This window comes from Dendrobium catenatum, unplaced genomic scaffold (assembly GCF_001605985.2).
Source record: "Dendrobium catenatum unplaced genomic scaffold, ASM160598v2 fragScaff_scaffold_1035, whole genome shotgun sequence".
Classification (NCBI taxonomy): domain Eukaryota; kingdom Viridiplantae; phylum Streptophyta; class Magnoliopsida; order Asparagales; family Orchidaceae; genus Dendrobium; species Dendrobium catenatum.
Window position 1 is genome coordinate 428,466 of NW_021319497.1, and position 13,436 is coordinate 441,901.

The window sequence follows — 13,436 nt, forward strand, 5'->3', positions numbered from 1 at the left end:
AAGAAATATGCCCGTGCTTCTTATTTATTTTCCATACTCATTTTCTCACTCAATTTTTTAGCTATAATCTGTTAAAAGCTGTTAATAGGGTTGGGTTTCATCCACATATAATTTTGGAACCAGCAATTGCTGTCTTTAGGGCATCTCCAACCGAACGGCAAACACTTGTTTGCCGTTCTTGCTTTGCTCCAACCGATCTCCATTTTTGACGCCATTTGATCGCGGATGAACAGTGCGACGCCAATATTGGCATTGCACTGTTCATCTGCGGCATTTTTTTCTCTCTACCGAACAGCTTGGGAAGAAAGGCGCGAACGAAAACGATCATTTTAGCGGCAAAATGGCGTTGGATTGGAGATGAAACACGACATTTTTTTATTTCCCTGCATTTTGGAGTGAAAAATGACATTTTCGGTTGGAGATGCCCTTATAGTTGGTTAACTAATTAACGTGATATGTTGCACATTAAGGTATCTATTTCATGAGGTTTTTGGTAATATATTATGGTTAGAAACTATTCCTATATACTTATCATAAGTCAAGTCACACCTACTATCTCTTTTTTTTTTTTTTTTTTTTTGGAAAAACCTACTATCTCTTCGAATCACTGTCCTATTGTTGATAAAATTGGTGATTTTTTACAGCCAACCATTGTTGTTTCATAAAAACAATTGAAGCGCGGGCATTTTATAAAAAGAAACATGTTTTAAATTCAAAATAGCTTAAGAAGCAGTTTATTAAAAGAATTTAAAAAGAAAAAAAATCAGAACTGAAACCGAAATTTAATTCTCCGATTTCTACTTTGACCTTACTTTTAAAAGAATTCAGAACACAAAATTACAATTTCTCAAGAAACCAGAATTTCTTAATACTGGAAAATGCGCAAAAGCTCTATTTGCCTCTGCCATTCTATGAGTCTCTTCCTTGAGAATCCAGACTATCATTGCACAGTTTCTTAAGAAACAAATTTTTTGGTTTCCAAATTTTAAATAGAAAGAAAGTAATAAATTGCCATTTTATAAAAACTGAAATTGAAAATTAATTCCCATTAAAATTATTCTCATATAAATATTTAAGAGTTATAATAATATAAATAGAACAAGTAAAATGAATTTTATTTAATTTTTTAAAACAATCAGTTTTTAAAATTTAAAACATTAGAAATCGGAATTTAATATTATATTTTTTTAATTATACAATATTTAAACTATGATCATAAACTATTTTCAAGATAGGAAAATTAATTCGAAAATACTTATAAGATCTGCCACTGGAAGGAAGTTGCTCAGATTGTCTAGGGCAAGGAATATTGGGAGTGGAAGATGTCCCAGTGGCGGGTAAAGCTGCCTGATCCATAGGGTTAGCAATTAGGATCTATTGCCAGCAAAATGGGAGCAATAAGGTAAAATGGATAGTTTGAAACGGCGCTCTTTTTTGCTATTATTTATTGGCTGTTTTTTTTTTAAAATAAATATCTTGGCACACAACAAGGAAAACATAACGCAATTCAAGGGGAAAAAAAATAAAAGAACTTCGTCGATACGAAAACAATTGGCAGTGATCTGAAAGTTAATATGGTAGGGGTAGGACAAATATGAAAATGTTGCATGGGTATTCCTTCAAAAGACTCTTAACAAAAAGCAGCAGGCTCAACAAGGAAATTATCCGTTCAAAACACGCTTTCTCGGCTTATGTTTCGGACACAAGCGGAAAACAAAATTTGTAAATGTGGTAAAATTGTGAATTAACTGATCCGTAAGGTATAGATTTTGTAAGTTAATTGAGTCCGACGTCTCATGAAACCATACAACTCTTAGCCCTTTGATGGCCGCAACCTCGACTCTACCGCAACTGCCGCTGCTCTGTACCATGATGCCACGGCCATGGCTCCCGGATCAGGAACTAAAGCGAGCATTTCCGCTGATACATATGACGATCGGCCAGCCTGAGTATGTCAAAGACAGTTAATGTTCAAGAAAACAAACGGATTTAACTTTCAATTGAAGTAGATCCACTCCACTGTTTTCCATGCAAAAGTTCTAGTCGGGCATTTAGGCTTCGTTCTAGTAAAAAATAAAATCTTTTGTACTAGAAAGGTGCTTTAAGAAGCAGCAAAAAAACTGTCCAAAATGAAGCCTAAATTTTCAAATGAATGAACTTGAAACTATGATGAGTAGCATGAAAAAGTATAAAACATGGGAATTCGTTCCATGAAAATGATAATTTTTCCCTTAAAAAAGAAAATAATAGAAAAGAAAAATGTTCCATGAGACTATGCTGGAAGAAACTCTTTGGCCAACCTAGGATGAACAATAAAGAAGGAGAATTACTTGGGCCTGCATGTTTTTGGTTGATTCTGCTCCACTGCATGCTGCATCAGCTGACATGACAAAAGCATTTACAGGATCAACGCCTGCATCCAACCTCTGTAACAGCACGACAATACCAAAAGGTCAAATCATATCAGAGTAATTGGAGAAGGATAGTAATGGAATAGTATCTAACTTGCCTCTTTCAGGATAGATGCTGCTGGGATAAGAGCATCAAGCATTGTGCGATACCCAGAACCAGCTCCACCATATTTGCTTACCGCAGCAATGCCTGCCTCGAGAGCATTAGCCCCTAACCAAAAGAAGGACCCTTCTATTCAGAACTTGGGTGAAAGGCCAGTCAAAAGTTGGCACGAAACTAGTTCAAAAGCTACTCACATTCCTTAGATGTAATCACAGGAGAACCTTTCAAGCTTGCATAGGCTGCTTTGCATAGTATCTCATATCTGATAAAAGGAAGCAATGATAAATTAATCAAATAAACGTTCTGCTATGATCCACTAATGAGAATTGTGAATTGTAATGGACAAATCTCAAATAAAAATGGAATAAGAAAGGCTACGTATACAGTACAGGATTCCACTTGTTCCTCCCATCACCCTCCTAATTGACATCCCAATCTCATTTACAGTCCGTGCAGCATCATTCAGAGGGTAGCTACAAAACACAAAATTGTTACCAGACCGTCATACTGGGATGGATAAAAACAAGCAAAAACCATCATCAGAATTCCCAACATGTAAATGATATTTACTAAGCCCTTTAAATCTTACAATACCATAAACCATAACTTTCACAAAAACATTTCTACATCAACAGCATTGGCTGGAAACTTGACATGATCTATACATAGCTCAACATGTCATAGCGTTTAAAGATAAAATTAATTTTATTCTGAAACATGTCAAACACAACTTGACATGATCTAAACATAGCTCAACATGTCATAAAGACACATGCATGAAGGACGACCAGTTCGTGAGATATCAATACACGTGCAAAACATTTGACAATTGTTAATGATTAATGAATTCTAATGTTAAAGTGTTGCTAACAAATGACAATTGTAATATGTGATAAAGCTTTTTTTTTTATTAATAGTATTTGTTTTCTTTTTTGTTATTGTTAAGATTCTTTTGCAGTATATGCATATGATAATAAATATCAGCAGGTGATTCACTTATTAGAAAATAATACATAAAAATTCTAAAATAGTCCCTAGACTATTTATGTATGACCGATTTAATCCCAGAATTTCACGTGATCTCAATTTAGTCTCTTGACCATACAAAATTGATCCAAAATAGTCCATCATATTGCAATTGTGATATAAAATTAGTCTCAATTTAGTCCTTCGGTTTTACAAAATTGATCTCAATTTGGTCCCAAAGGGATCATTTTGGATCAATTTTATATAGTCAAATGGTCAAATTGGAGCAAAGTTATACTCTGAGACTAAACTGATCATATACGAATAGTCAAGGGACTATTTTGAAATTTAATCTGAAAATAATATAAATTACAGATTTTATATGAATAACATTATGTCCATGATGTGTTGTGTTCTACTTTATATTATTATAAAGTGTTGTCATGATGGTGTCATCACTTACGTGCTTCATAGAATACTACTAGTTCTTGGTCGCAACCTAATATTTTGTCATGTCAGGACTTCATAATAAACCCAAATATTAATAACAGGCCTCACAACAAACCCTAGTAATACTACTGGAGTTATAAGTAACCCCAGCATAAAACTAACATAGTTGTCTTCGTTTGATAAAATAGGTTAAACTGATGCCTTTATTTACCAAGTTTTGAAGCTGTCCTTCCCCAAAAAGGCCAAATCATAGGGAGTTTTATACAAGCAACCCTAAAATAGATAGACAGATTCGGGTACCCCTACCCCGTAGGGCAATAAAATTTAAATCCCATTGTCCAACTATTCTGCTGTATAGCATCCAGGGGTGTAAGTAAGCCGAGCTAGCTCGAGCTCGAATCGTTTATGAGCTTATTGAGCTTAACGAGGCTCAGCTCGCAAACTGACTCTAAATTATTAAATTTAAAATAATAATAATAATAATCCATGCGTGTGTTTTAAATTTTCGCTTGCTGCAAATTTAAAATCCCGCGCGCATTTCAAAATTTCTCAAATCCTGCCTGCTTCTCAAATCTCAATCATCTCTCTCTCTCTCTCTCTCTCTCTCTCTCTCTCTCTCTCTCCTTTGACATGCCACTATAATAAATCTCTCTCCTTTGACATGCCACTATAATAAATGCTAACAGCCTAACACTCATTCTCTCTGACAAATAAAAAAAAACTGCTCAAATCTCAATACCCTCTCTCTCTCTTCTTGTTGCTCATATCTCAATACCCCCTCTCTCTCTCTCTCTCTCTTGTCCTCCCGTTGTAGTTGTAAAAGACCGGGAATTAATTTTTAAAGGACTGCACGTGTTGGAAGGCAAACCGGACCGCGTAGGAGGCTCGATGAGCAGCTCGATCTCATTTATGGTGGAACGAGTCGAGCTCGAGCCTGATTTTTGAGCTCGACTCGAGTTCAAGCTCGAGCTCGGTATTTAACAGGTTGAGCTCGACTCAAACACCCCCGACTCGAGCTCGACTTAGACTTGTTTTCACCCCTAACAACACCGTAGCAAGTCAATATTTTACTCAATTCTGCCTAAAATAAGTATTCGTCACGTCTAGTAGTTAAAGGCTTAATCAAATAAAATATCACCAAAGATAATTGCCTGTCAACTAAGCCTTAGAACAGATTTGGATCACAATGGGAAATAAAAATTTAAATTCCATTGGCCAAGTATTCTGCAGTACAGCACCGTATCAATAGGTTACCCGATAATAGGTATTTATCATATGGCTAGTTTTTTTGGGGTTATTATGCCAACATTTTAAGGCTTTAGTTGACAATCAATTTTCCCCGCTAAAATTTAATCAATTATTTGTTTAGTGTAGAAACTTTTAATGACAGTTATGGATGTGATAAACACATAAATGCCAATCTTTAGGTAGAAACACACAGATCCATCATAAGGCTTTAAAAAAATAAATAAAAATGAAAAAATAGCAAGAACAAAGCATTGAATAACTTGGGGATAGTTTTACCATTTCTTCATATCCTCCATAATTGCCGTAGCTCCTCTAAACATCTGTACAAAGAATTTTTTCATAAAATGACCCAGCTTATTAACAAAAAAAAAAACTATCAACAGTAAAATTGAATGGACAATAAATCAACTCACAGTAGAACCACAATCTCCATCACCGACTTTACTATCCCATTCATTCAGTTGGTCCCTTAGACTGATTATTTCATTTGCAGCGGCTCTGATAGCAACTTCTAGAATGCCACCCTGTTCACTGAGCTCTTGTGGTTTAGCAAACAACTGCAGCCATATTCAGGAAAGGGAGTTAATGGGAGGGTACTCAACAAACATGAAGAAGTAACCTTAAAAAGCAACAAACAAGCAGTGTATAAGATAATATCTTCAACCTTTACAAAAGAGACCTTGCTAATTCATACCTCCACATTTGTTTCTATCTTAGATGGCGGAATAGGAATAGGTATTTTAGCAGGAGGGCGGTCTCCTACAACAAATTAGAGGTTCGTTGTGTGAATTCACTGGTTAAAGAAATGAACAGAACGCAACAGTAAAATCAATCTATTCCAATCTGCAGTAAAAGACTGAGCTAAGAGATTAAGACAAAGTTTTCTTCCTATATAGAAAACAGTGTTAGAATCACTTCCAAACTTCCAGTTGATATAACAGTATGTCAAACCAGTCAGCAATTGCACCAAAATGAAGAGTACATAACAATGCAAGAAAACAAGTGCAAGCACAGATATTCACATACATCGTTTTGGAGATTTATGCCACAAATTAACTTTCCACTATAAGGTAGTTGCAATTATATTGATGACAGAACTAATATCATAATATGCCATGTTGAAAAAGGAAAATCTACTGGTGAAATTTGAGAAATCTCCAAATTCCTTTCAAGCAAGATGAAAAAAGACTGGGTTTAACTTCTGCCATGCATTTTGTGAAAAACAAGAACATTAAACATGTGACATTTTAGTGTGAGATGAGCAGTGTACATTCAACTACTTAGTGGAAGTTACGCCCATCATTTATAAAAGATTAGCACAGGTAAACAGATAAATACTTCTTTTCTTTTGCAACAATATAGATCTTTGATGCGGGCAGAAAAATATAGGGGAGCCTATATCTCATGAACCCACATGGAAAAGGAAAAGGAGACACAAGAAGAAGGGAATTACTTAGAGATATTAGAACAAACTCTTACATTTCAAACCTAAAATAAACTTAGAAATAAAAGACTTACAACTCTTTAAAATTTAAACGACTAGCAAACAAAATGACACCCTAAAATTGCTTCACAATTAGAAGAAGGATACAGGTGGAATGGCACTTGCAGAGAGACGAAAGAGATTAGAAGCCGAGAAGAAAGGTTGGAAAGAGCTCGCAAGATTTCTGGAGGGGATGAGAAAGAAGACGGACAAAGCTCGCAAGCTTTTCCAAGCAAACCCGCAGGTTATAGCTTTTCCAAAAATAACATTTCATTCACTCCTTTAAAACATTGCAAGCCCCTCATATTTATAGGTATGAAAGGGGAATACTAAAAGACACAAACATTGAATTCTCATTGGAATTCCAAACATCACAAACCATAAAACCCTATTGCTTTTCATGGAAGAACAGCCCAAGCCCAGGAACCAAAGGAGCAACCACGGGAGCCAAGGAGGCCGCACGGAACCAAGTGCCAAAGCCCAGGAAAACTCCCAGGCTCGAAAAACCAGCAGCCGGCCGGAAATCCAAGGGGCAAAGGCACGAAAACAACAACCCATGGTGGAAGCCAAGGAGCCACGGCATAGAAAAATGAAACAACTTTTTTTGGGATTCCAAAAGCCCTTTTTGGATCCCAAGAGACGTCATAAATAAAAACAATAAAAAACTATAGAAATAACATTTAATAAAAAGATAAATATGAACTAAAATGTTAGCTAATAATGAACCAACCCTTAGTTCAATAAGTGAACTAAAGACCAGCTCATAAATGAGCTAAAATTTCAGCTCAATTTTGATTGAGTTCGTAAACTCGAGGGAGGGCAAAATTGATTTATTTTGGACATGAGTTGATCCCCCTTTGTCTACATCAATCTTAAATCCTTAACAGAATAAAATTCTCATCTGGGAAAAACCTTCTCATCAATACAAAAGAAAAATTATATAATAGAATGCAAAATTAAAAAAATAATAATAGAAAACAAGCAAAAACAATAGTTTTTATTATAACAAGCAAATCAAAGGAAGAAATAAAGAAAAATACAATTGAACCTCAATTCAAGAGGAGGACCGTTCTCTTCCAATCCCTAGACGAATCTAAGGGCCCAAAACACCAAGAACAAGAACTTAAAAATCAGCCACAAAATAAAGCATAACCCTAACCCTAAACATCTCCTCCCATTTAATACACAAATTCAAATATTTCATTCAAACTTTCCCTCCAACCCTCACCACCCCCTCCTTCCTTATTGATTTTCCTAGTGGGGTCCACAAGGAGCTTGGGCGGCAATCCCTAGGGCCGGATTGGGCTTGGCCCGCCTTCTATAAGTGAGAATCGGCTCATTGCTATGGGCCAGCTGGGCCGGTTCAGTAGAAACTGGCCTAACAATACCGCCCTCCCAAAGAACCACCTTGTCCTCAAGGTGAAAAGAAGGAAACTGATGCTTCACCCTCTCATAAGGCTCCCATATTGCATCATAATCTGAGAGGTCCTTCCCCCTAATCAATACCTCCTTTACCCCTCCTTCCCCTTGGAGCACCCTTGTAACTCAAGGGGTTCCAGTATCACCTCCAAGTCCTCTGTTAATGTCACAGGTAGCTAGGAACTGGCTACATGCTCCCTAATTGCTCTCCTGAGTTGTGACACATGAAAAACAGGGTGTATGGTTGCCGTTGAAGGAAATTTTCGCATGTATGCCACCTTTCCAATCCTCTTCAGTACCTCAAACGACCCTAAATACCTTGGTGCAAACTCTTCATTCCTTCTGTTGACGACAGTCCTCTGCCTGTAAGGTCGGAGTTTTAAGAATACCCTTTCCCCCACCTCAAATCAGATGTCCTTCCTATGCTTATCGGCCTGTTTCTTCATAATCTGTTGGGCCCTCAATAAACACCTCTTTAATTCTTCCAATACCCGCTCTCTTTCTTTCAAATACTCCTCTACTGAAGAAACTGGGGTGATTTTATGCCCAAAGTGCACCAAGTGAGGAGGTTCCCTTTCGTACAACACCTTGAATGGGATCATCTAAGAAGCAGAATGATATGAAGTGTTGTACCAATATTTTGCCCGTGCCAACCACTTGGCCCATAGCTTGGGTGTCTCCAACAAAAAGCATTGTATGTATGTTTTCAAGCTTCTGGTGACCACTTATGTATGACCATCTGTCTGAGGGTGGTAGGAAGTGCTCCTCTTCAGTACTATCCTCTATAGTATAAATAACACCCTCTAAAAATGGCTAAGGAACACCTTATCCCAATCTGATACTATAGACTATGGTATCCCATGCAAGTGAACCATCTCCCTGATAAAAGCTAATGCCACTGTCACGGCGGTGTAGGGATTGTTTGATTAAAAAATATAGTTTTGAAAAAGTATTAATTTTCTTTGGGCAAGTTAAAAAGTTGAATTTTAGTTTTGGAATCGAACACGACATTAAGAACAATATAATGTCTCAAAAGGAGAATATCATTCACTAATTGGTTCAGATTACAAAACTTTAACTTTATCCTTATTATCGTAGTCAAACTCAAGAAAGAATCACATTTGACCCCGAAGGATCAAAATAAAATTTAATCGAGTGTTTGACTATGCTAATATGGATTAAAGATCATTAATTTCTTAATCAAAACGACGATAATAATTGGTATATCTCTCCGAAGAAAGAAGATATCAATCATTATCGATCGTCTGAAAAAGATGATAATGATCGTCGGGTTTGATTTTCCCAAAGAGAATTAATTGAGGTTTTGAAAAATTGATTTTGAAAATCAGGTCTGGGTTTCTAAATCTCCTACGAGCGCAAGCCCTCGTAGTTAATAACGTAGGAAATCGGAGTTTTCCTACGAATACTCTCGATTAAAATAGCGATAGAAATTTTATTTAAGAATTTCAAAGTTGGATGTCAAAGGAAGTAAAGGTTGGAATTTTCAATTAGAATTGGGTCAAATTTGAACACTTATTTCTGGAGTCAAAGGAAGAGGGGTAGGAGGCGTTTTGGGATTCAGAATTACTTCAGAAACACCTCAGTCTATCCTAAGTGTTGAGCTTGACTTTGATTAAAAGTAATTTAAGTTTGAAAGGTCAATTTTATTAGAAAATTGGGATTAGATTCCCGGAGGTTGAGGTCTTATAGCCCGAGCTAGCCTCAGAACCTAAGTCTAAATTGGTCACTTGAAATTAGAACCCAACCTAGCTAATGCAGTGCAAATCTGGTCTTACCCCGGCCTGGATTGGGGAGCCAGCTAAACCACCTAGGCGCTTTTAAAATTATGAGTCCGGTCTTTTAATGTTGATGGTAGGATGTTATTTAAGAAAAGTTGAGAAGTTGGGGCCGACATCTAGAGCAGATCCTAATTGGCCCCTTAGACTTATATTGGGTGTTTGATGCTTAAGCTAGAAATGCAATTAAATGTTTTAGAAATTTAATTTGTTATTAATCTAATGCATGCTGATCGACTCAATTGATACTTGAATTTGAATAAAGGCTATGAAATGAGAACTCCCGGCGGTCCCGGGCTTACTTCTTAAATTCGTTAAAATTTTTATGTGAGCCTAAATGTTTTAATTTGATTTAAGTAGAAAAAGTTTTAATAAGTCCTTAAGATCCTACGATCGAGTTCCAGGCTAAATCAAAATCGACATGCAAGAATTGCCAAAAAACTACAAAAAGCAAGCAATCCTATATCGCAATCAACATCAAACATTAATCAATCAATTAATTAATATTCAAATTGAAAGTCCATAGGCAAGTGCCTTTTAATATTACATCTCAGAATTGCAAAAAAGTAAAGTGGCCGGGCACCACTGACAACAACCCGGATTTCTAATCTTAAGACTCAAGTGATTTTGAGATTTGAGATTCTTCTCGTTATCCACTTCTTCATCCTTCTGCTGCTTCTTGGATCGTCGGGTCCGGATATCCAAATGAAAAGAACTCCCCTTGGATGGGGTGTTATCTTTTCTCTTTGGATATTTTAAAATCATCCTAATTTGGAGCTCCAAATGGATAGGGACTCTCCCCCTAAGGGATGTCCATTCCTCTTTGAATTCAAAATTGGATGTTATCCCATCTCAATCACATTGAAATTACAACTCAAATCAAATCAATTTACATTAATCAAAATTGAAAATCTAGACTCGATCCGTGCAGGGTTATCCTAATAATCAGCAGTTATATAAATAATCTCAAGCAGTTAATATTTAATCTCAAGCAGTTAATATATTTGAAATTTAAATGCTCAACAGAGTGCAGTAAATAAATAAACAGACATTCAATCAATTCTAAGCTAACAACCAGCATGCAGTGAAAGCTCAAAAACCCGGCACACAACAGAAAATATTTGTTAAAGTTGTTTGAAGTTTTGATTGGTTGAAAGGCTTAATAGAAGATTTAAATTTTAGTTTAAGTATTAATAATTTGAAATTGATTTTAAGGTAAATTAATGATTTTTGGAATTTTAAGACAATTTCCAAATTTTAGGAATTTTTTGAATTATTACGAAGGTTTGAAGTTTTGAACTGATTTTGACGTAAGTTGACCAAAAAGTTGACTTTTCAAATTTAATGCTTTTCTGGAATTTTGATATTTTAAATAAATATTAGACATCATTATGAGTTGAATGCAAGTGAGTTTGGTCAATTTGGAGTTTTCTATAATTAGTTATGAAATTTTGAAGTTTGAAGTATTTATTGAATTTTTGAAATTGTTTAATTAGAAGGGTCTTGATTTTGCTCCAAATGAAGTCCCAACTCCTTGAAATCAGCTCTAAAAGTCAAGAATGACCTAAGAAGAGATTCTCAAGTGTTTGGGAAATTTTTGGAATTTCAAATTATTATTAATTAATTATTATTAATTAAAAATGGGTTTTCAATTAAAACTTAATTAATTACAGAATTGCTGTCAAATCCAAAGGCTTTTAATTTTCATTGATTAAGGTTTGAATTCTAGTCAATTTAATGCATTATATGTATTTTTTGGATTTAAATTGGATTTATTACATTTTTTGGAAGGTTTAATGGCTTAATTAAGGGTCAATATTGACATGTATAAGTTTCTGACCTAATGAGCTCCAAATTGAGTGAAATTTGAACCTAAGGTGTAAAATGTCACTAAGTTTAATGTTCTCAAGTTTTACCCCTATTGGGTATGTGTAGAATTTCCTAGGATTTTTCTAAGTTGTCTAGACCTTGTCCTTAATTATTGTTCCTAGGTGGCACTAGTATTCAATTGGGTCTAAATCTCTGTTCATCTAACCCTTAGACATACACAAACACACCACAGAAATTAGGAAGCCTAATTCTACTAGTTTGGAGAGTTATGAATTTCCAAAGTTTTGGGTCTGAAATAGACCCAATACTTTGTAAATTCACCCCACAGCAATCCACTGGACATCTGGACCTAAAAAAATTACAGATAATTCCTAAGATGTCCAAAATTGTTTCACCAAAATTTGAACACCATTTGGCCACTGGATTGAAAGAAAATTGAGAAAATTGGATTTCAAATAAACCCAAATTTCTCAAAAACCAGTGATCAAAATATGTTTAATTTGATTTCAATAAAAACTAGAGCTCAAGAGCTTTCCAACAAGCCCAAGAACACTAATTTTGGTGAACAAATGGATTTACTAGGATTTTTAGAAGTTCTGGGCATTTAAATGATTTTTAAAATCATTTTTAGTCAAATCGGGCCGCCGGCGCCGTCAAACCAATCATTGGCAATGATTGGCTGGACGGCGGCGCTGCGCCGCGGCCTGGACACGTGGCGCAATCTCGAAGGGCCACTTAACCACGTCGGTAGACGCAAGAGCCGTCCGATCTGATCAGATCGGGGCTGATCCGAGCGCCCATATGGCGCCACGTCGACCGCGCGGTCTGGCCAGAAGACCCGAGTTCGAATCCCAGGGCCGACGCGCGATTCCAGCTCTGATCTGGGCCGTCTGATGATCGATTGGACGGTCCAGATCTACCGAAATTGGAAGTCTTTAAATGCTTAGATCTCCTAAAATACTGAACCAAACTTGATGAAATTTGAAACATAGACTGATGGTAGCCTAAACTTACAATGTCTGGAGTTTGTAGGCTCCATACATTGTATTTTGGCTACAGTTTTAAAATGAAATCCAGACTTAAAACTAGAATAACTTACAATCTAGCCAATGGATTTTTGATTTCGTGAGCTCGTTGGAAAGCTGGAGATGTCCTCTCAACTTTGATGAAGACTCCAGGAGCTGGATTTGCCTGGATTGGAAGTTATGATTGCAATAACTGATTCTCTCTCTAAAAAAGAACTCTCTCTTCTCCAATTGATGTTTGAGAGCTGGGATCTGGTGGGGGAAGGCCTGGAAAGGCTGAAGAAGTATTTGGAGAGGGTTTTCTGAGGGTTTTTGTGGCTGGAGAAATTCTGGAGGAGAGGGTTTGAGTGAGAGAGAGTTTTGGAGAGAATGATACTTGATTGAGGTGTTTTCCCCCTATTGAGATGTCCCCTGGCCAAATGAATGGCTGGGATGAATTGGGGGAGCTCCTAGATGCTGCCACATGTCTCTGGAGTGGTTGGAAAGGCTAGGAGAAGGACAGGGAAGGACATCCTAGTTGGAAAGCTCCCTTGGTCCCCTCATGGACACATGGAACCTTGAGGGCCGTTGGATCTGAATCCAAGGGCTGGATTGCACTCAAAGAATGTTCTAGAGAAGGTTCTAATAGCTGGTGAGATTTAGATTAGGGTGGATTAATTTAATAGGGCTAATTTTGACCATTTACCTTCATTAAAAGAGTTTGTT

The 13,436-nt window shown here is 36.4% G+C and overlaps 1 protein-coding gene across 1 annotated transcript in view; it reads right to left on the bottom strand.

Annotated features, from left to right (window-relative positions):
- Positions 1–1,523: 1,523 nt before the first annotated feature.
- Positions 1,524–13,436, bottom strand: part of LOC110110175 (putative 3,4-dihydroxy-2-butanone kinase) — a 48,602-nt gene continuing 36,689 nt past the window's right edge. Inside the window, exons 13-20 of the mRNA XM_020841538.2 lie at positions 5,873–5,937; positions 5,592–5,735; positions 5,455–5,498; positions 2,904–2,987; positions 2,709–2,776; positions 2,510–2,622; positions 2,331–2,426; positions 1,524–1,945 (exon numbers count right to left, since the gene is read on the bottom strand). Coding sequence (XP_020697197.1) covers positions 1,814–1,945; positions 2,331–2,426; positions 2,510–2,622; positions 2,709–2,776; positions 2,904–2,987; positions 5,455–5,498; positions 5,592–5,735; positions 5,873–5,937 — 746 coding nt within the window. The 3' untranslated portion in view covers positions 1,524–1,813. The remainder of the gene's footprint in view (positions 1,946–2,330; positions 2,427–2,509; positions 2,623–2,708; positions 2,777–2,903; positions 2,988–5,454; positions 5,499–5,591; positions 5,736–5,872; positions 5,938–13,436) is intronic.